Below are 23,155 nucleotides of genomic sequence, written 5' to 3' on the forward strand. Positions count from 1 at the left end.
TCCTCCCTGGAAGGGAGCCCGAGGCTTTCTCTGCCAAGCTCTGCGCATCACTGGGCAGGGGAGTGGATTGAGAGGCAATTGTTTGGCATTTCAACTTCTCCCTTCAAGACATTAACAAAACATCCGTTTTATCTTAAGGTTGCCTGTGATCTTCCTTAGCGGGGTATGATAAGCTTGAAAATGACCCAGTTAGGCCTGAGGGCAGATCAAAGTGCTGTTGAACTTCACTGAGCCTCTGAGCCTGAGGTCAGCGAGGGCGGGGCTCCCCCAGCAGCACCCCAGGACCCCAGCCTGAGCAGTAGTTTCTAGATCAAGCGTGTAGGGAGGGTTGCAGCTCGGTCATGTTGGTAGTAACACCTAGAAGCTTGCCTTGAACCTTTAAATGCCACACAACTCCTCCCCTAACGTCTTTCTCAGCCTCCGTTGCCTGGAATCGCCTCTCCTTTCTGTCTTCAGCGTTCCCTCTCTGGAGTCACTTGTTCTGACTTTGCCCAGACACTGAGGGTTCACATACAAAGAAAACGAGCTCACAGCCCTTTACAGACCTACAGACTGCGGGAGAGAGGAAGCGTGGCGCTGATGATGTGGGGCAGCATCTGTCAGGTTTGCTGAGTGGAGCCGTTCTCCTTCCCACTCCCCGCTCTTCCAGGGAGTAATAGAGCAAGAATGGAGGTGAAAGCCACTAAAAGCTGGAGCGCTCACGACCGCAGCTCACATGGCCTGCCCACTTGCCGCGTCCAGCTCTGAGCAAGATACCCACCTCCATCCCCTCACTTATCTCATGGGCGTCCTCTCACTCAGTCCTCCCAGCCACCCTGCCAAGCAGATCCTGTTCTCGCTTTCATTTTACGAATGAGGGAATCCACGTAAGAGATGTGACAGTTGCCTGAAGTCCTAGTTAGGACGTCGGGGAGTTAGGATTGGACCCCAGCGTTCTAGCTCCGAACAGATGCCCTTAGCTGCTCTCCAAGCCAGGGCAGCAGTGAAGCAGGGGTTCACGGTTACATAGTCCTTCCTTGTGCCAGACTTGCCAGGCGGTGCTCAGTTCAGTTCAGTTCAGTCGCCCAGTCGTGTCCGACTCTTTGCGACCCCATGAATCGCAGCACGCCAGGCCTCCATGTCCATCACCATCTCCCGGAGTTCACTCAGACTCACGTCCATCAAGTCCGTGATGCCATTCAGCCATCTCATCCTCAGTCGTCCCCTTCTCCTCCTGCCCCCAATCCCTCCCAGCATCAGAGTCTTTTCCAACGAGTCAACTCTTCGCATGAGGTGGCCAAAGTACTGGAGCTTCAGCTTTAGCATCATTCCTTCCAAAGAAATCCCTGGGTTGATCTCCTTCAGAATGGACTGGTTGGATCTCCTTGCAGTCCAAGGGACTCTCAAGAGTCTTCTCCAACACCGCAGTTCAAAAGCAAAGAATCCACCTGCCAAGGCAGGCAGTGTCTCAAAAGATGTGGGTTTGATCCCTGGGCTGGGAAGATCCCCTGGAGGAAGGCACGGCAACCCACTCCAGTATCATTGCTTGGGAAATCCCATGGACAGAGGAGCCTGGCAGGCTATAGTCCATGGTGTCGCAGAGAGTCGGACACGACTGAGTGACCGAGGACACACTTTTCCTTTGTGCCCAGGTCGTCTCACACACTTCACTGCTTTTGAACTACTGACTTGCGAGTCTCGCTGCTGTTTCTGTTCATATGCCTTGTCCCCTGGTTTAGCCCAGTTCCTTTGGTTCTAAGAACCACACCACTGCTCGTGTTATCCCCAGATCAGGCTGGCCTGCTGCCCTTCTAAAGGAGTGTGTACAGACAGGTGGCCCCATCTCGCCCAGCTGCTACTTGGGGACCCCAGGCATCCTTTGGCAGTCACCCCAGGGACTTAGGTCAGGCGCTGCAGCTTCATTCACTCCCAGTGCCCTCATCCTGTTCTGTGCACAGCGAGAGGTCCCCTGGGTTGCAGAGGAGGAGCTGTGCACCGCCCCGGACCCCAGTGAATGTGCTGTGTCGCTTCAGTTGTGTCCGACTCCTTGTGACCCTATGGACTGTAGCCCGCCAGGCTCCATGGGATTCTCCAGGCAAGAATTACTGGGGTCGGTTGCCATGCCCTCCTCCAGGGGATCTTCCTGACCCAGGAATTGAACCCATGTTTCTTACATCTCCTGCGTTGGCAGGCGGGTTTTTTACCACTAGTGCCACCTGGGAAACCCAGGCCCCAGGGCCCCTTGCATAACCAGGAGCTGAGTATCCCAAATATCCTAATCTTGGCTTTTCGATTGAAGTCTCAGGGGGACTCCTCTGTTGTTGGAAGGAAAAAAGGTTTTAAATAAATTCCTACTCTCGTTTCCAATTGAAAATGCTCCTTTCTAAACTCAACAAGGCTTTTTGTGGTTCCTATAATAGTTCCTAAGGCATACTGAGCACTTACACAAATGGGCAAGGCTCCCGGGCACGGCTTCTCAATGCATCGCCTTCCGCAGTCTTCTCAGTGGTCCTGGGAGCCCGAGCTGTGATTGTGTCCAGCTTACAGATGAGGAAGCTCAGGCTTGGAGAGGTTCAGACAGTGGGCCTGGCTCAAGCTGCTGATGAAAGGCAAAGCAAGTGTTTGAACCCCCCGGGAGCCCAGCATGTAGCCTGGTACCCATGAGCCCTTCCGATGAAAGGTGATGGAGAATAAAATGTGCTGTGTCTTTAGGTAGATATCTGTGGGAGGAGCAGCAAGGTAGAAGGGATCAAATTTCAAGGTTAGATATTTTTTAAATTGATGAAACAAGATGTATTGTTTGGTCTTATGGAGCTTCCCACAGTCTGGACTCTGCTCACAGAATAGCTCATTGCTTCCTGGTCCCCGTGTTTCCTGTACACCCATACTTGGGCCTCAAGGCTGGAGCAAATTCAGGTTTGATCTTTCTGACAAGACTTCACAGGCTGTGTATCCTTCCAGCAGGAGGTATCTGACGTCTGGCGGTGTCTTGTCTTGACGTTCACAGCCTTTGATGTCCAAGCCTTAGATCAGTTAGCACAGCAAGGCTTGCAAATTGGTGCTCTTTTAGTTTAATCAGTTCTTTTATGTATTAGCTCCAGTCCTTCTGCATGGAGAGGTGTTCCCTCATTTACAATTTGGATACCCAGTCGAGCCCTTCTTGTGGAAGGCCGATTATGTTTTCCTGTAAATTATTTTCAAATAACAACTTGGTTCCCTCAGTTAAGTTCAGTCGCTCAGTAGTGTCCGATTCTTTGGGACCCCATGAATCGCAGCACGCCAGGCCTCCCTGTCCATCACCAACTCCCGGAGTTCACTCAGACTCACGTCCATCGAGTCAGTGATGCCATCCAGCCATCTCATCCTCTGTCATCCCCTTCTCTTCCTGCCCTCAATCCCTCCCAGCATCAGAGTCTTTTCCAATGAGTCAACTCTTCTCATGAGGTGGCCCAAGTATTGGAGTTTCAGCTTCAGCATCATTCCTTCCAAAGAGCACCCAGGACCAATCTCCTTCAGAATGGACTCGCTGGATCTCCTTGCAGTCCAAGGGACTCTCAAGAGTCGTCTCCAACACCACATTTCAAAAGCATCAATTCTTCGGTGCTCAGCTTTCTTCACAGGCCAACTCTTACATCCATAGATGACCACTGGAAAAACCATAGCCTTGACTAGACGGACCTTTGTTGGCAAAGTAATGTCTCTGCTTTTCAATATGCTGTCTAGGTTGGTCATAACTTTTCTTCCAAGGAGTAAGCGTCTTTTAATTTCATGGCTGCAATCACCATCTGCAGTGATTTTGGAGCCCCCCAAAATAAAGTCTGACACTGTTTCCACTGTTTCCCCATCTATTTCCCATGAAGTGATGGGACCAGATGCCATGATCTTCGTTTTCTGAATGTTAAGCTTTAAGCCAGGTTTTTCACTCTCCTCTTTCACTTCCATCAAGAGGCTTTTTAGCTCCTCTTCACTTTCTGCCATAAGGGTGGTGTCATCTGCATGTCTGAGGTTATTGATATTTCTCCCAGCAATCTTGATTCCAGCTTGTGCTTCTTCCAGCCCGGCGTTTCATGATGCACTCTGCATAGAAGTTAAATAAGCAGGGTGACAATATACAGCCTTGACGCACTCCTTTTCCTATTTGGAACCAGATGTTGTTCCATGTCCAGTTCTAACTGTTGCTTCCTGACCTGCATACAGGTTTCTCATGAGACAGGTCAGGTGGTCTCGTATTCCCATCTCTTTCAGAATTGTCCACAGTTTATTGTGATCCACACAGTCAAAGGCATTGGCATAGTCAAGAAAGCAGAAATAGATGTTCTTCTGGAACTCTCTTGCTTTTTCCATGATCCAGCGGATGTTGGCAATTTGATCTCTGGTTCCTCTGCCTTTTCTAAAATCAGCTTGAACATCTGGAATTTCATAGTTCACGTATTGCTGAAGCCTGGCTTGGAGAATTTTGAGCATTACTTTACTAGCATGTGAGATGAGTGCAATTTTGCGGTAGTTTGAGCACAGTTGGTTCCCTGGTACTTGATTCCCTGGTATCTCGCAAAGATGATCAATGAGGTGTTTTTGGTTTTTTATCAATAATTTTAAACTCAGAGTTAAACACATTCAGTTTGTTTTAATGTATGGCAGATGTTCTTCCTTTTGCTGTCCAGATTGTCTTATTTTATGCAAATAGGAGTCTCTTTGGGTTGACCCTAAGTACTTTTGACACACGCCTAGCAGTCTTTAGGCTTCCCAGGTGGCGCTGGTGGTAAAGAAAAAGTGAAAGGTAAAGTTGCTCAGTCACATCCGACTCTTTGTGATCCCATGGACTATACAGTCCATGGAATTCTCCAGGCCAGAATACTGGAGTGGGTAGCCTTTCCCTTCTCCAGGGGGTCTTCCCAAGCCAGGGATCGAAGCCAGGTCTCCCACATTGCAGGCAGATTCTTTACCAGCTGAGCCACAGTAGTAAAGAACCTGCCTGCCAATGCAGATGTAAGAGGTGCTGGTTGGTAGTTTCCCTGATCCCATTTGGAATGATAGAATGTTCCAGATTTGAATATATTCCTTGTCCAGATCTGGGATCAGTCATTTCTCCAAGGAGTCGTAGTTCCTTTTAAGTGGAACACGGTATCAAAGGCCAAAATATGTGTGTTGTGTAAAGTGACTCTTGAACAAACCCATCAGAGGGCGTGATCTCAGAAATAGGGTCATTATTGTGGAACACATATTTAGGCTTCAGATTTTAGACTGACATTGGGAAGTTGTTACACAATCACTCCTCCATAGCACACTCCTCTATTTCTTTAAAGTATAGTAGCAAGATAGCTGTGGGAATGCCTGTTATAGGCCAGGCACCAGTCCTGTTCTCTACTTAGAGGATCTTCTGCTTCTGATCATAGGAGCCAAGGTGATCACCCAGCTTTGTGTTATAAATAAGGAAGCTGAAGCTCAGAAAAACAAAGTAATGTGCTCAAGCTCAAACAATTAATAACTGATAGAACTAAGATTTGAAATGAAGACCTTTTTGACAACCAATTCCATCCTTCACATGTGGATGTTCTATTAAATGACAGATGAGAGGAATCCAACGCTTAGTCTGATGAACAAGCCAAATGCTTGAGGTGCATCTTGGAGTTCAATTTAGAAACAAAAAGTGCCTCTAAAATCTGGCAGCATTCCCCAGGCCAGTTATAAACTGTCCTTAAGCCCTTTCCTTGAGGAGTAAGTATACAGCCTCAATAAGGAGCTACTATGGTAGGAATGAAATTTGGATGTGTGAATATTGGTCCCCGGGTGCCATTGACCTTCAGCTTGACGAGAGCCTGAAAGCTCATGGAGGGGGAAGTGATCTGTGAGTCGGGGAGATTCTGCGTGGGATTCTGAGTCCACTGTCTCCTCTTAAAAAAAAATTACTTATTTATGTTTCGCTGCGCTGGATCTTCATTGCTGCACAAGAGCTTTCTCTGGTTGCAGAGAGTGGGGGATACACCCTGATTGCAGCACTTGGGCAGCCCCTTTTCGGTAGCTTCCCTTGTTGCAGAATATGGACTCGACGTGCCTGGGCTTCAGTAGCTGAGGCTCCAGGGCTCCGGGGCAGAGGCTTGGGAGTTGTGCACACAGGCTTAGCTGCACTGCGGCCTGTGGAATCTTCCCAGAGCAGGGATTGAACCCGTGTTCCCTGGCTGCCACGCCTGGTGTATGTGAGGCTCTCAGTAAATATCTGCAGAGCGCAATAAGGAAATTATTTCATGTATTGCTCTTAAAGAAATCTTCTATGAGGGTTAAAAGGGCTGTTTGTGTTTCTTGAGGGGAGTTTTTAGGTTGATATGAGTAAAGTACTAGAGTAGGAAATGGCAACCCACTCCAGTATTCTTGTCTGGAAAATTCCATGGACAGAGGCGCCCTCTGGGGCTCCATAGGCTCCCAAAGTCCATGGAGTTGCAGAGTCCCACTGCTGAGCGCCCCATCCGACCCCCGCATTGCGAGGCAGATTCTTGCCCACTGGACCACCAGGGAAGCCCAGAGCCCACTGTCTTCTTACCTGCTTGACTTAGTCCTCTGGAAGTTTCCACTAGTTTAGTGCTCAGCTCTACACTGAAAATGATGCTTATTTTATCTTATCAGGAATTTCTGGGACATGTTTAATGGGCAGGCTTTTAGGTTACCTGGTCTGTGGTGCTGTCTGGGACCTGTGCCTTTGTGTAAAGGCTCTTCTCCCTCTTTGGGTATCTCGGAGGTTCTCCTGGGCGCCGCTTCAGGGATACACAGGTGCCCAGGACTGAGAGCGGGTGGTGGGGCTCCGCGCATCTGGAGAGTGACTCATGGTGTGGGGACACACAGATGCCCGGGGCCAGCAGCGGGTGGTGGGACTCCGTGCACCTGGGGACTGAGTCGTGGTGTGGGGACACACAGGTGCCCGGGGCCAGCAGCGGGTGGTGGGACTCCCCGCACTTGGGGAGGGACTCACGGTGTGGCGTGGGCTGTCTCCTTGTCTCTTCCAGCCTTTGTTTGATCATCAACGATGAGGATGATAACACTTGATTTTCAAGTTCTCACACCATAAAATCTTAATTTTAGCAGCATGCCGTGTGCTGTGCTCTACTGTGTCTGGCTATTCCCAGGGTGGTGCTGAGTCCTGGAGAGTGTGTGCTGAGCGCCCCCAGGGCAGAGGAGAGAGGGCAGATGGGCCCGGAAGCAATGACAGTACCAGGCCATCCGTCCTAGACAGGGTGACCTGGGGGCTGGGGACCGGTTCTAACGAGCCCCCTGGGAGAAGCCTGGGAGATGTCCAGAGGTGTCAACATCTACACTGGGAACCCACGTGTGGCAAGGAGAACTTGTCCAGGCAGGAGGGCAGGGCGGCGTCTCCTCTGTGGATGCGAAGGCTTGGGGCCCAGGGCCAGTGCCGCTCACTCGGGGCCTGACACTCGACATAGTGCCTCAGGCAGGGCGCGCATCTTCGGTGCAGCTCGGGAAGCCAGGTTGTAGGCTGCTCACACGTGTGGGATGGCAGACCGTGGTGTGTGTGTGTGTGTGTGCGTGCATGTGAGGGAAGGGGTACCGCTGCAGCATCAGCCATGCAGCCCACTCTGGGGAGTCTAGATGTGCCCCTTCCCCTGCCCATCCCGCCCAAGCAAGCAGGGCGTGCAGCACAAGAATGCTGAAATGCAGGGTCCACTCCGCACCAGGGCTGGAGATGGGCTAGGCGTCAGACACCCGCTGGGTGCCAGGATGGGGCAGCACCAGTGCAGGGCAAGTGGAGAAGGTTCCAGGAAGATCCCCACACACAGCGATAGTGGGTGCATGAGAGAGGGGTTGGCACTGTGCCTTACAGATGCAGGAAGCCATGAAAAAGAATGACAGTGCCATTTGCGGCAGCATGGGTGGACCCAGAGATTGTCACAGTGAGTGAAGTAAGCCGGGCAGAGAAGGGGACAGAGCACGTGATGTCCTTTATATGTGGAATCTGAAAAGAAATGATACAAATGAACTTACAGAACAAAACTGACTCACAGACTTATGGTGGCCTGGGGGAAGGGATGGGAGGAAGGGGTAGTTAGAATTTGGGGTGGACATGTACACACTGCTGTATTTAAAATAGATGGTCAACAAGGACCTACTGGATAGCACAGGGAACTCTGCTCAAGGTTCTGTGACAGCCCGCATGGGAGAGGAGTTTGGGGGAGAATGGATACGTGTATATGTGTGGCTGAGTCCCTTTGCTGTCCACCTGAAACTATCACACCACTGTTAATCAATTATACCCTGATACAAAACTAAAAAGTTTTTTCTTAAAAAAAGATGGGAGCGCGTTAGCTTTTCCTTAAGGACCCAGCCTTAGAGATAAACACCACAGCACGTTTAAACAGACGTTTCACTTCCAGTTTGCTTACTTACTTGTTTGTTTGTTTCTTAGGGCCCCTCTGGACCACCAGGAGAGAAAGGTCCTCCGGTACAGTATGACTTAAATACAGGGCTGTGTCTTGATGGGAGAAATTATGCGCTAATCAAAGCCATTTGAAGTTGGAGGGGTCAGCAAAGACAGTAGTTTAAAAAAAATCTTTGACGTTATACAGTGAAGACTCTCCAAGATACAGGCACTCGCCTGCGGGATGGTGGAGTCGGGAGGTGGGTTGTCCGTGCCCTGAGCTCCGGTGACAGCTGGGCAGGCTGGCACTGCCTTTGCTTTCCGCCACCTCTGCTTCCCTCTGGATGGACAGCTGTGGTTTCACGCATGTCATCATGTTGCCAGAGGAAGTAATTTTGAATCCCAGCTTCACTGCCCCCAGCTGCAGAGCCAGGAGCCAGTGAGGGTGCTCTCTTCATCTGTGAGGCGGGCGGGAAGGTCTAGAAAGATTGATTCCTGCAGGAAGTGAGATCCATAATTGAAAGATGATTTGGGCTGACTCCTGATACCATCTAGAAATTGTCAGCAGGATGGCAACGACTTTCCAATAAAAAATAGCTAACAGTCACCCGAGTGCTGGGTTCTGCACTGGGCCTCTCGCAGTCTGTCCAGCCGGTGGGCCCCCCAAGGCTGGTAATCAACCCTGCACCCGGGGTGAGCTCAGGCCCGTCTCACTGCAGGAGTAGGAAGGGGGCCTGCGAAGGGGGCCTGGGCAGTCAGCATCATGGGGAAGGTTTTCCAGAGCGTTCTCTTTGTGTGTTGAAGACAGCCACTTCTCAAGCCCTGGCTGCTCTCAGATACCTCCATCCCATCTGATTGCTCAGAGCGCCAGGCAGTTGGACAAGGAGAACCGACCCAGGCAAGGGGGCCCTTGGTTTTTAAGTGTTGGGGGATGTCTTCTTTTTCTTCAGGGATCTCGAGGCCCACCTGGGTTTCCCGGCCCCCAGGGACCAGCTGGCCAGGATGTAAGTAAAGGCAAGGGGTGTGGCTTGTGTCCCCGCTGACCGCACCCCCCCCCCCGCCCCGCTGCCGCCACCCCCCGCCCCGGCCTCCATGACCAGGAAACCGCTGGAGGAGCTGTTTTCTGCACCGAGCCCTGCCCGCTCCCCCAGGAGCATGTTGAGTGCTTGGCCTCTCTGTCCACGGTGGCCTCTAAGTGTGTGTGGTGTGCTTGCACTTCTTTTGCTTCTGTGTGATGCTGTCAGAACCGTGTGAGTTCCTGGGTATATCCCACACAACACCGCCTGCTGTTTTGCCCTCCTCTGGTTCAAAGTTGGTCCTTCTGCCTGGGTTTGGAAAAAGATGGCCGGAGTTGAAGATCAGATGTGTGAGTGTGTGTCCATGTGTGCACACACACGTACGCAGTTTCAATTTTGTGTTTTGGAAAGGAGTTCCGAGAGGGGTGGCTTACTGTTCTGAACATTTGCCCAGGTTGATATATCCTGAGAAGCTCTGGGTCTTCAGCTGAGGTTGGAAGCTGTGAGTTTTTGTTCGTGCCAGTCTTCACGATCGGGTGATCTGTTTTCTCCTGAGTTGTACTTGGCAGAGAGAGAGGTTGAAGGAGAGAGTGGGCAGAGTGGATCAGTATTATGTGCTTAGCAGAATTAAAGTTTTTCTTTCTTTCTTCTTTTAGGGTGTACCAGGAAATCCAGGAGAAAGAGGGCCTCCTGGCAAACCAGTATGTCATCTAACTGTTCTGGATGAATCTTGACCATCAGAGGTTCAGCCAGAATAAAATGCAACTCGGATGGCTCAAGAAGCTTTAAGAAGGGGCTTTATGCAGAGCTGTGGGTGGAGGGAACTAATCAGAAGTGGCTGTGATGCCCAGAGATAAACACAGAGGGAAGCCAGTACTACTTGGCCCATCTTCAGAGCCAAGAGAAAGTGGGAACGGTGGGGACAGGGCTGCCAGATGGGAGTGGAAATTGTGGGTTCACAGCCACTGCCAGGAAGCCTGGCCAGAGGCTGGGAGGGAGCAGTGCCCCCCGCCCAGTTTCCCCATGTGCCTCTCTTTGGGCCAGCTCACCTGAGCGCCAGAGGCAGGGAGTCCCTGATACCCCCAGGACTTGGAGCGGTACAGAAAGGGATGGATGGGGACCTGGAGGTGAGCAAGTGGACAGGAGCCACTTCTTGTCCATGGCTAGTTCCTCACTGGCCCGTGTCTTGCCCTTTTTCTCAGTACTGTCGGTTCCTTCTGGTTTCCCCCCGTTAGAGTAGAAGCTTCCTTTCTTCTCTCGTAAGGAGAGCTACAGGAGCTTGCACAGGACGAGACAGTCCTGAGCACCTGGTCCCGGGCAGCATGGTCATGCTCTCGGCTCCGGCAGACTCCCCTCTTGTGCAGTGAATCCCCTCTGGGAACCCAGCCCCCAGATTAAGTTACCAACGCCAGAGATGCTCCAAAGGCTTAGCCAGCTAACCAGGCTGCCAGTGGGCCCTCCAGGGAAGGAGCAGTGAGGATGAGCGGGTCTGGGTGGGCAGAAAGCCTCTGGGAAGATACAGGAGAAATCAGCCCTTTGAAACCTGCTGCCCGAGAAGGAGGAGACAGTGGCAGCCACGACTGGGGAGTCCCAGGCCTCGAGACTGGTTTCAGAAGCCAGGGAACTCCCTGGGCAGAGGCTCGCCCTCAGGATGGCCGTCTGTCTGCTCTGTGAGCCCGGCCTGCTGCAAGTGTCAGTCAGGCAAAGACCCAAGACCTGGAGGCGCCCCTGAGGGTGTGAGCATCTGTCTCTGCCTTGTCCAGGCTGCTGGGAACAGCAGACACCTGGACGGGCACCCTGGTCTCCTAGAAGGGTCCTGAAACTTCACTAAGACCCTCCAGAAGGGTGAGGGAAAAGTCTCGCTGGAGGTTGGGGGTACTTATTCATATGTTCCTCCTCCTCCACGGAGTCAGATTTGCAGCAGCCAAATAAAGCTCACAGAATCCACCCTGGTACCCAAGTGCCAGGCCTGGTGAAGTGGGTGGAAGAGTAAGGTTCAGGCCAAAGGCTGAAGGGGTTCAGATGACCTCTGCCAAATCCAGACCTTGACACCTCTGCAGAGAGAAGTGTGTCTGCAGAGTCCAGCGGACAGGATGGGCTCACCTTGACGTGTCTCAGCTGGTTTCCGGCAGAGACAGAGAGCATCGGTCTCTCTTTACTATCTCTAAGTTCACAGAACACCCTTCCCCCACGTGGTCCTGGGTACTGCTGAGTTGCTGTCAGGGTCTCTGGTCTCGATAATCAGATCAGTCATGTTCTCAGGGGTCCCCAGGACTCCCCTCAGGTTCAGTGACTCACCAGAAGGGCTCCCAGAGCTCGGGAGAGCTGTTACACTCAGGATGGTTTATCCCAGGGAAGGAGCCCCCGAGACACGAGGCTGAGGCCTCCACGTGTCCCCTCCCCACCCTCGGCTCTCCCAGAAGTTGTGTGTAATCCAAGTCCATGGGGGTGACCCTGAGTGGTCTGAAATTCAGCGGGTGTTGCCGTCGAGGGACGCTCACCCAGACCAGGCGTGCCTCCCTGGGTGGTCTTGGTTACTCCACCGTCTCCCGCCCTCCCAGAGGTCAGACTGGCCCTAGGCCCCCACCCTAGAGGACACTGTTAACTGCATGGCCCAAGGCCCTGGGTAAACCCAGAGGTCAGACTGGCCCCAGGCCCCCACCCTGGAGGACACTGTTAACTGCTTGGCCAAGGCCCTGGGTAAACAAAGGCACTCTTATCAGGCAGGGCATTCCAAGGATTTAGTAGCCATCTCTCCAGAGCAGCGAGGCCAGACCTGTCTTGGGAATGTTCAGGGCTGGGACAACCGAAGCCTCTCCTGCAGTCACCAGCCGCCCCGAGGGTGGACAGTGGGCCCTGGGCGGGGTTTTCCCAGGGCTGCACCCCTAGAATCCCTGTAGCAGGAGCCCCCTGTCCACCCTTGGGTGCTCTAGAAGCAGAGCCTTTGGTGGAGATTCTTGTGCCTAATGATTAAGGTGAAACCTGTTAAGATTGAAGAAAACAGGGCATGGTGGGGGAGGAGGCGATCGAAGCTGTGGGTTCAGCCGGAATCTAGCCTCGGCCCGATCCCACAGGGAGCTCTCGGGTGTGAGCAGCAAATAGAGCTAGCCCGCCAGGAAGCGATTCTTACTCACCTCCACGTCAGCCCTTCATCAGTGGCTGTGTAGCTGACGTCTCTGTGACCAGCCAGCCAGCGTCCTGGCAGCAGGTGGTTGGTGCCCAGGAGGTAATGACGGCCTGGGCAGGGCACAGATTCTCTCTCTTCACCCCAGCACTTCCCACCCGTCAACAACAGACTGGCCACTGCCCCTGCACCGGCCTTGCTCCTGTGTATTCAGACCTCTCTAAGAAGGCCCACAGAAATGGGTCACAACGGGGTATTAATTAAATTATCCCCCAGGGCACACTGTACCTAGATGGGAAATCCACCCCTTCTTCTCTTCTAACTGATGCCCAGCCGTGCTCATAGAGCTCTAACAACTCTACAGAGGGCTCAAATGACAGCAGAAAAATAGCCCCAAGAATACAAGGCCAGCAGTATAAAAATCTCCCAATTTGTAAAAGAAAAAAAAATCCCATTTTGGACAGTATGAATCTTGCATTATTAACTTGCCCGGGAAAACATGCAATGTCAAAATAAAACCCCTCTCCCCTTTTAAAGTTGTACTCAATTAGCATGTAGCATGGATTGGCCTTCCTCCCCAGGGTCGGTCTCCAATAACTAAGGGTGTTCTAGGCTTTGTCCAGCAGATGCAGCCTAGGCAAGCTTTCCCTGTAGGCGAGGGGCCCCTTCAGAACCTCCGACTCTGACTCAGTCCGACCCCAGTCTCTCTCAGGTGGTGTCCTCTTGCAACCCAGGGCAGTGATTGAATACTTGAGCATTTCAGCTTAGGAAGCATGACGTACACCCAGCCAGTGCCAAGGTTATCCTATGCAAACTTACACAGTGCCTCTGCCACTGTCTGCAGCCACAGGATGTGGCAGAAACCCCATGGCGTCAGGGAAAGTGGGGAAGCCAGGAAACTCTCTGTAACAGGCTAGACTGGATAAACCTGGACTCAGTCAGAAGGAACCAGCCACCACAAGTCTAATAGTGGTCCCAGGCTTCCCACATTCTGGAGGAAGCCTGCCACCTTCCCTCTGGACTGTGGGCTCTCTGGCACTCCTTGTCCACTGCGACGTGCAGAAGTTTGCAGAGCAGCACGCCAGTGTCCAGTCCTTACCTGAGAATCCCTCGTCCCTTCAGCGTCTGCCTCTGCATTTCCATTTTCCTTCCCAGCTTCATGTCCCTTGCACCCCAGGGTGAACCCAGCCTCCACTCCACTTGGGCTCTGGGCCAGCCAGTCATAATACGTCCCTTCCCAACTCACCGTGGGTTTGAGTGTGAACTCAGTGACCTGCAGACTCCTTCACGCCTTGTAATTACTCCTGATTTCTGAACTCTCCTTCCTGAAGTTAGAGACTTCCAACTCATAAAGACGAATGAGGCTTAAAATGCTATTTCACCTGGGGGAGCTGAAGGAATTACTTTAGATTCATGCTAGGTTGTGAATGACAGGTAGTAGCAGCTATTACCCTCCTGAAGTAAAGGACAACCCGCCCCCTTTGTCTTCCACACTACCCATAGGACCTGCTGGTGGTGATGGAAGAGGGAGGAGGGGCCAGGAGGAGAGAGAAAGGGCCAAGAAAACTGGACCAGAAAGTCTGATGTTAGTTAGGACTGCTCAGAAGAGTCTGCCTGTGGTTCCCAAGTGTGGGGCGTAGACCAGGCTCTTTGTGTCCTGTGTAGACATGTCACCTGTTACAGTCACATTTTGAAGGTTGCTCGCTGCAGAAGCATGGAACATGCAGTGTGCGCTCGTGTGTATGTATTTATTTATTTTTACTTTGACAGGGCCTCTCTTCAGTACTGTCTCCAGGGGACGTAAATCTCTTGGTGAAGGTAAAAACATAAATGTGCATGCGTTTTGAGAGTTGTGACAGGGAGACTGGAGGTGTCAATAATATGGTCTTTTTTTAATTTGTCTGAGCAACTACGTTAGAGTATAAACAACTATAACAACATTTGTTGAGAACATGCTGTGCCAGCAATGCTCTAAAATTCACTGTCCAGCACAGAAGCCACTGGCCACATGTGTGAATTTAAACTTGTTTAATTTAATGAAAAAAAAAAAAAAAAGATGCCTGTCTTTGGTCACACTAGCTACATCCTAAGTAGTTACTTGCCACCTGTGGCTAGTGGCTGTCTTACTGGACAATAAGATCCGTTGTCACGGGAAATCCTTCCGGGCGGTGCTACGGTTAATGCTTCACCTGCATCTCTCGGGTCTGCAATCGCTCCGTGAGGTTGGTACCAGTTATGTTCTCGTTTTGCTTGTTAGTCGCTCAGTCATGTCAGACTCTTTGAAACCTCATGGTCTGCAACCTGCCAGGCCCCTCTGTCCATGGGATTCTCCAGGCAAGAACACTGCAGTGGTTAACCATTCCCTTCTCCAGGGGGTTGTAAGACTATCCTGGTGTGTTTCTGGTGCAGTTAGCACATCCGGCGATTAACCGAAAGGTTGGTGGTTTGGGCCCACCCAGGGATGTGTGTCACCCTTTATAGGGCCTCCCTGGTGGCTCAGACAGTAAAGAGTCTGCCTGCAATGCAGCAGACCCGGGTTTGATCCCTGCATCCAGACGATCCCCTGGAGAAGGGAATGGCAACCCCCTCCAGTATTCTTGCCTGGAGAATCCCATGGACAGAGGAGCCTGGCGGGTTATAGTCCATGGGGTCACAAACAGTCAGATAAGACTTAGTGACTAGCACTTTGTTAGAAACCTGAGTCACCATGAGGGTCAGCGGCTTTCTGGAAGTAGAATCCACTCCTCAACGAGTCCAGAGACTTACTTTGGACTCCACACAGGACTGCGTCCTAGGGTTCTGAAAAGACAGTCCTGGGCAGAATCCAGTAGGTTGGGGGAGGATCCTGCTGGTGCCAGGTCCAGGGCGCAGGTGCCGAGCGGTGGAGTGAGCTGCTGGGCCCTTGGCCAGGCGGAGTCTGGATCCGAGCGCAGTCGGAGCTCATCGTCAGAACCACAGCACCTTCTCCCCGGGACAGGGGACAGGAGCTGAGAGAGCTCAGTTGAGATAGGGCGCGGAGAGTTGGCTGCCTGGGAGCTCGGCCAGGGACCTCGGGTCTTGAATGGAGAAGAAGGGAGACAGGCAGGACAGGGCGGGTAAGATCCATGTTTCCAGAAGAGCGGTCCTGTGGCCACACATGTGGGGGACCGTTTGCTGCCTCTGTTCTCAGCCTTGGTCTGAACTTTGGGTGGAGCCCAGCAGTGCCTTTTGTGTGACCGCCCCCTCCCTCATCTCCTGTCTTCTAAAAACCACTTGGGAGGCATTTGAAAGCACCTGGTTCTTGCATGAGGGCAAGGGAGGAGAGCAAAAGGAAAAAGGAAACCTCAGAAGCCTGAGGCTTTTCATCTCTACACATTGAGATGCCTTGATGGAAAATGATACATTTTACTTAAAAATGAGGAGTGGAGCAATCTTTCTTGATTTTTACTGACAAGAGGGAAATTTTTTTTTTTTTTTTACAACCAGGACATGGCAAGAAATCACTATCTATTGATTCAAGTCCTGTTTAGTACAGGCTTTTTAGTCTAGGTGATTTTCCCCTAATTCTGTCCCACTGGGAAGGCATTGGGTTTGCCTCGGTTCTTGTCCGCCACCTCCCCTTAAGGATTACAGCCTCAAAGTGTCCCAGTCTTTAAGGCAGAGATAACAAGAGTGACTGCTGTGTGCTTTACAGCTGCAGCGTTGAGACCGATATTTAGTCAGATTGATACTTCTGACCTGCCTAAGGCTGTACCTGCCAGGAGCTGCAGAGAGAATGCGAGCACCTGCATTCCGGGCAGCACCTCACACTCCCTGGCCTCCCACAGCTGTGCTCGCCTGGAAACTCCGTAGATGAGAGCCTGGCCCTCGTGGGTCTGCCCAGGCCTGCAGAGTCACTGTCCTGGCTCCTAGTTTATAATCACCCACTGCCATCTTGATGTCGGTTAAAGCCTGATGGGCTGTCTGGTCCAGGTGGCTAGTGGGGGAACCCGCTCTTGCTGAGAAGGCATCTTTCATTACAGAATATTTGCTGCCTCTTGGTCACTGGAAGCCTGCCTGAGTAGAAACTTCATATTCTAAGAGTTCCTGTTTACTAAACTTCCATGGTTGGATCTGTGCCCGAGAGGTCCTCCTCAAGGCCTCTCCATTAGATGATTCCCAGGGTAAATGTTGTTTCACCCAATCCCTGCCAACAACCCAGTTACTGTTGTCGTTCAGTTGCTCAGTCGTGTCTGACTTTGTGACCCCATGGACTTGCAGCATGCCAGGCTTCCCTGTCCTTCACCATCTCCTAGAGTTTGCTCAAACGCATGTCCATTGAGTCAATGATTCCATCCAACCATCTCATCCTCTGTCATCCCCTGCTCTTCCTGCCTTCAGTCTTTGCCAGCACCAGGGTTTTTTCCAATGAGTTGGCTCTTCACATCAGGTGGCCAAAGTACTGGAGGTTCAGCCTCAGCATCAGTCCTTCCAATGAATATTCAGGGTTTATTTCCTTTAGGATTGACTGGTTTAATCTCCTTGCTGTCCAAGGAGCTCTCAAGAGTCTTCTCCAGCACCACAGTTTGAAAGCATCAATTCTTTGGTGCATAGCCTTCTTTATGGTCCAACTCTCACATCCATACATGACTACTGGAAAAACCATGGCTTTGACTAGATGGACTTTGGGTACCATTACCTGCTGCCTTTTGCAGAGCAGGAGGTAGGTATGGATGGGCCAGACACTTGTTCAAGGTGACAGAGCTGGATGGTGGCAGAGCCAACGCTCACTCCCAGTGGACCAGCTCCAGTTCCTCATGCACTCGACCCCTCTGCTACGTGACTTCGTCTCTGCATGTGTCCAAGCTTCCTGACAGCCTCCTGATGCAGAATAGGCAGGCAGTGAGCTCCTTGGCTGTCAGCCCAAGGTGTGAGGTACAGGCTGCACCCTTGGCATGAACATGTACTGAAGGTTCAGGAATCCAGCAGAAGTTTGCACGAGATGATCTGGAGATGATTTCTGTGCCTGGCAAGAGGCCGCAGCATCCGTCCAGGGTGATGCAGTTTTGAGCGCTTGCTTGGTCTGCTGTCCTGCACCAAATACAATGACACAGGGTTTGCTGAAAATGTCTCAGGAAATAGGAAGGGGATGGAGACAAAGGGGAGTCCGCATTTACACATTGGAGCTTGCCACATGCTAGGTGCTTCATATGTATTAAATTTTGCACTCTCTCTCAAGGTAGGAGAAAGAGCCTCGTTAACAGATATGGAAGTGACTCCAAGGAACTAAAGTGGCTTGCCTGAGATGACTCAGTTAAGTGGAAGAGTAGGGAGCAGAATTGATGATCAGGGTCATCTCCGATCTGCCAGTGGGAAAAGGGAGGAAAATTAGAGCTGAAACCACAGGGATGCACATGACAGCTGAAACTCCTGTGTTCTCGCCATGTATTTCTCCCCAGAATCTGAGGTTCTCATCTCACAGATAAGGAGACTGAGGCTTGGAAAGGTGTAGCCGTGAACCCCAAGTGGGCAGAGGCTTCACTGTGGTCTGGGCAAGCCCGTCCAGCTGGACACACAACTCTGGCTGGTGATGGGGAGGGAGAAAATTCCACCTATGGATCCTCTTGAGTTCCTGTGGTGGGACTAAACATTGGCACAAGACATTAACAGGCGCAAAATGAGTTTTAATTTGTGTACATGGATATCTCCTAGAAATGAGACCCAAAAAGAGGCCAAAACAGGCAGCTTTCATACTTCGTAGATAAAGACATAAGACATTTGTGAGGAATTGACAGGGCAAAGAAACATAGGCTTTGGGTGCTTAATTAGTGAAGACTTTAAGCAGAGCTTGGCTTCAGGGTAGTAAATTAAAACTGAAGATTTATACAGGCTTCTTGGCCCTGAAATCCCTGTTTCTGGGGATAAAGGTGTCCTCCCACCTCCAACTGCAGGGAAAGCCCCTTTCACGTGAGAGGTTTATTTCCTGTTTTTCAGTTTATTTCCTGTTTTAGGGAAGACAGAAGTATCAATATCTGTCTTACACTGACCATTTCTTAAGTAACTTTAATTCACAATAATTAATATGCCACTGAGACGTGTTTGGGGGCAGTCCGCCTGGATCCCAGGGCTAATGTCCAGATGAGTGAGGTGCCCCTGGTCAGGAGGGGCTGGGGTCCCACAGGCACAGGGGCAAAGGGAGCCTTAGTGAGAGAGTGAGTTGGGGGCTGGTCTTGCCCTGTGCGCACTGGGTTCCAGGACCAGGTCCGTATGTTAAGTCTAGCACCTTCTCTAGCAAGTCTGGGGGCTGCCCTGGCTGTCAGGGAACAAAGCTCACAGGACGTGTGACTAATTAGACATGCTCAGGCTGACTTATCCACGCCAGAAATTGACACGAAATGAGAAAAGAGTGAGATCTTGTCTTAGATGCGATCACTTTCTGCTGTGGATCCCGCTCTACCCTCCAAGTCCAAAATTTCTTTGCGTCTGGACATCCTTCTGCAGCCAACCTAGCCCTGCTTCCATGCATCCTGTGTCTGGGGTTGCCCTGTTTCACAGATATATCCTATTTTAAGCAACTACAGAGACGGTCTAGGAATAGAAGAGTTTCTCCCTAGTCTGCCACCCTTCCAAACAGCAGCAACTGAAGACAGTGCCCTTCAACTCACCTCATTTGCCATTTCTTCACATACCCAACATTTCGTTCCCCTCAACATTTCAACCAGCTTCTGAAACCACCCACTAAAGGGAGATGGCACTAGGCGTGTGAAGGTCAATTGGTGGTGGTTGATTGGGTTGGCTGGGCACCTCACGGAGCTCATGCTCTGTGGAAGATTATTTGCTATAAATCGGACATGCAGAGATAAAGCAACTCTACTTTTGTTCTCGAAGAGCTCACACTTTTTTTTTGGCTTGGTGGGGGAGGGCATGGAGCTATAAAGAGACCACTCTATAGTGAGGTGCTTCTGTAGCAGGAATTCCTGGGTCCTCAGGGGCAGAAGCATACCCCCCCGTGTGAAGCAATCAGGAGGGCTTCTTGGAGCAGGACACCTCTAAAGAAACATCAAAGATTGAGTAGGCGTGAGCATGGGAAATAGATGGGGAAACACTGGAAACAGTGTCAGATTCTATTTGGGGGGCTCCAGAATCACTGCAGATGGTGATTGCAGCCATGAAATTAAAAGACGCTTACTCCTTGGAAGAAAAGTGATGACCAACCTAGACAGTATATTCAAAAGCAGAGACATTACTTTGCCGACTAAGGTCCATCTAGTCAAGGCTATGGTTTTTCCAGCGGTCATGTATGGATGTGAGAGTGGGATTGTGAAGAAAGCTGAGTGCCGAAGAATTGATGCTTTTGAACTGTGGTGTTGAAGAAGACTCTTGAGAGTCCCTTGGATTGCAAGGAGATCCAACCAGTCCATTCTGAAGGAGATCAGTCCTGGGATTTCTTTGGAAGGAATGATGCTAAAGCTGAAACTCCAGTACTTTGGCCACCTCATGTGAAGAGTTGACTCACTGGAAAAGAATCTGATGCTGGGAGGGATTGGGGGCAGGAGGAGAAGGGGACGACCGAGGATGAGATGGCTGGATGGCATGATTGACTTGATGGACGTGAATCTGAGTGAACTCCGGGAGTTGGTGATGGACAGGGAGGCCTGGCGTGCTGCGATTCATGAGGTCGCAGAGTCGGACACGACTGAGCGACTGAACTGAACTGAACTGAACTGAGCACCTAAAAGGACGGTGGACTGCTCAGAGTTGCTTTTTTGTCGATGAAAGCCCATCCATCCTGAATTAGAGATTAAGATGAGTGCCGGGTCACCTGAGACATCACCCGCCGTGAACGTGAGCAAGTCTTTGCCCATCTCTCCAGTGGAGCATCCCAAGGGCCCGAGTTTGCGCATTTGCTGGTGTCAGTTGGTGCCATGGATCCATGACCTCTTCAAGACAGCCGTTTCCTGTTTCCTGTGGTCTTGAAGCAGAAGAGTGCAGTGCCCAACAGCGAGGGAGCCGCTGGCTGAGTACGTGAATTCATAACAACAGCCGAACGCTCTGGAAATGATCTGGCACTGCTCCGAGAGCCAGCCTTGTTTTACTTTATTTAACCTGATCACAAGGAGGGAATAGGGGAAGAAGACAGGATTAGAGTGAAGGCATGGAACGAGCACCATGGTAAAGAATCCGCCTGCAATGCAAGAGACGCAAGAGATGTGGGTTGGATCCCTGGGTCAGGAAGATCCCCTGGAGGGAGACCTGGTAACCCACTCCAGCATGCTTGCCTGGGAAATTCCATGGTCAGAGGAGCCTGGCGGTCTACAGTCGATGGGGTCACAAAGACTCGGACATGACTGAGCACAATGACAGCACAAGGAAGGAGCAGTCCAAGACGCTGGCCTGTGAGCTGGACGAGAGTGTGGTCAAGCCAGTGAATTTCATTTGGGGTTTACTGTGCTCCAAACTGTAAGATCTGGGCCTGACACAGACAAGCTCGAGAATTGGTTCCCTGGGCTTTAAATTCACTCCAGGGACAGAACTTAGAGCTGAGGAGCAAAGCTCCATTCCAGAGAGCCTTGATTAAATACCTACTTTGGACTGAGAAGGGTTTCCCTTGTGGCTCAGCTGCTAAAGAATCCGCCTGCAATGCAGGAGACCTGGGTTTGATCCCTGGGTTGGGAAGAACCCCTGGAGGAGGGAATGGCTACCCGCTCCAGTATTTAGGCCTGGAGAATTCCAGATACTGTATAGTGCTTGGGGTTGCAACGAGTCGGACACGACTGAGCGAGTTTCACTTGGACTGAGAAGAATGCCAGGTGATACTTGGTGTGTGTTACAGCGAGCAAGACCTCAGGGAGGGGGTTGCCTCTTAGGTTCTTTATTTTGCTGCTTTGTTCAGAAACCGCTTAGGTAAACCTGTGAGACAGAGAATCCAGCCTCCAGCATCGTTTTGTCTCTGGCTTTAGGGACAAAGCATGCTGTTTCTTACGGTGCTAAATGCTTGCTTTCAATCTGAACTGTGAATATTTTTAGATGTTCACAGGCATCAGTACATGCACTTTCGACATCTTGATCTTGGGCTACATTTCAGTCATTGGCCGGAAGTAGGGAGACGTGCGGTAATAATACAGATATATCAATGCTGAAACCTAGTTTAAGAAAAAGAGAGAGAAACATGAAGTTTGACACAGGCTGTGTGGGTAATGACTCCATCTGCCCGTTTGCTTTTTCATCATTTGCTGGCTTCCTCCTGTCTGGAGGGGTTGGAGCTATGGGTCACCTTTTGTTTTCCAAGTAACTGTACTATCGTGTTACTCTTTCTCTCAGGACGTGTGCAATGACTGTCCCCCGGGCCCCCCAGGCCTCCCTGGTCTTCCAGGTTTTAAAGGGGACAAAGGTCTGCCAGGAAAGCCAGGGAGAGAAGGCACAGAAGGGAAAAAGGTAGGAACCAAAGAGACTTTGTTTTTATCATTGGGATGAAATGAATCATCTTGGAGATGCCAGCACTGCCTCTCTGGTACGCGTTGGGAGGCGAGGATCGTTGGGGTCACCTTGGGGACTGGTTCCTGCACCATTTACCACTTTGGGGGTGGGTTATACCCTTGAATGCACAGCCACACACCCTATCACCATCCGCCTTTGCTCAGACACGCTGAGGGGCAGGCAGGGGCCTGGGAATCCCATGGGAAATGAGTGAATGATATGGAAGTGGACATCTTGCTGACGATGCTATATGTCGGGTCCAGACACTTATTCCTGCTATTTTTTTTCTTTTTTTCTGCCTGTTCCTGCTGCAGGGAGATGCTGGACCCAGAGGCCTCCCAGGGCCCCCAGGAATAGCTGGACCACAGGTCAGTGAACCGTCATAAAACTCACGTGTATCTGTTCTCATCTCACTGGTTAGCCTAAGTTTGAGGAAGAGTGATGCCCAGTGTAACGGGATCATGGTTTTAAAATCAGAAAACCCACATTCAAGGTCTCTCCTTTGCTCCGGCTGTCTCAGTGACCTTGGGAATGGGCCCTTGAACTTGTTGAGTCTCAGATTGCTCATCTACAAATACCTGAGTGGTTGGAAGTACAGATGAGCTACTGGATAGGGATGTGTAGTGATGGTTGTGATGTGAACTTTGGGGTCAGATAACTCTGAATTCGAGTTGAGTCATTGTTGCTATGTGACCTTAGGCAAAATCTTTGACCTCTCTGGGCCTCAGTTTCTCCAACCACTAATGATGTGAATAAAAACAACTGCAGAAAGAAGTGAGAGTTGAACATATCATACAGAAAAAGAACTTAGCACTCGAGAAAAGGATTAGTAGGGTGCTTGCTTCGGCAGCACGTACACCAAAATCGGAATGATACAGAGGTTAGCACGGCCCTTGCGTAAGGAAGACACGCAAGGTCGTGAAGTGTTCCGTATTTTTAGATGTATGGAAAGAGTAACATGGGAACTTACGTTACCATATGTAACATAGATAGCCAATGGGAATTTGCTGAATGGCTCAGGAAACTCCAACAGGGGCTCTGTATCAACCTAGAGGGGTGGGATGGGAAGGGAGATGGGAGGGAGGTTCAAAAGGGAGGGGATATATGTATACCGATGGCTGATTCATGTCGAGGTTTAACAGAAAACAGGAAAATTCTGCAAAGCAATTATCCTTCAATAAAAAATAATTTTAAAAAAGAGTGTTATTAGGAAAGTGCTATAGAAACGCAGTGGGCATC

The 23,155-nt window shown here is 50.9% G+C and overlaps 1 protein-coding gene and 1 non-coding gene across 2 annotated transcripts in view; both read left to right on the top strand.

Annotated features, from left to right (window-relative positions):
- COL22A1 (collagen type XXII alpha 1 chain) overlaps nt 1-23,155 on the top strand; it is a 229,402-nt gene that overhangs the window by 163,007 nt on the left and 43,240 nt on the right. The window contains exons 41-46 of the mRNA XM_027972868.3: nt 8,390-8,425; nt 9,292-9,345; nt 10,014-10,058; nt 14,252-14,299; nt 21,761-21,874; nt 22,231-22,284. Of these exons, the coding sequence (XP_027828669.2) occupies nt 8,390-8,425; nt 9,292-9,345; nt 10,014-10,058; nt 14,252-14,299; nt 21,761-21,874; nt 22,231-22,284 (351 nt within the window). The remainder of the gene's footprint in view (nt 1-8,389; nt 8,426-9,291; nt 9,346-10,013; nt 10,059-14,251; nt 14,300-21,760; nt 21,875-22,230; nt 22,285-23,155) is intronic.
- On the top strand, nt 22,751-22,854 carry LOC114116520 (U6 spliceosomal RNA). The gene has a single exon (XR_003590423.2). It is a non-coding gene; the product is annotated as a U6 spliceosomal RNA (small nuclear RNA).

This window comes from Ovis aries, chromosome 9 (genome assembly GCF_016772045.2).
Source record: "Ovis aries strain OAR_USU_Benz2616 breed Rambouillet chromosome 9, ARS-UI_Ramb_v3.0, whole genome shotgun sequence".
Lineage (NCBI taxonomy): Eukaryota > Metazoa > Chordata > Mammalia > Artiodactyla > Bovidae > Ovis > Ovis aries.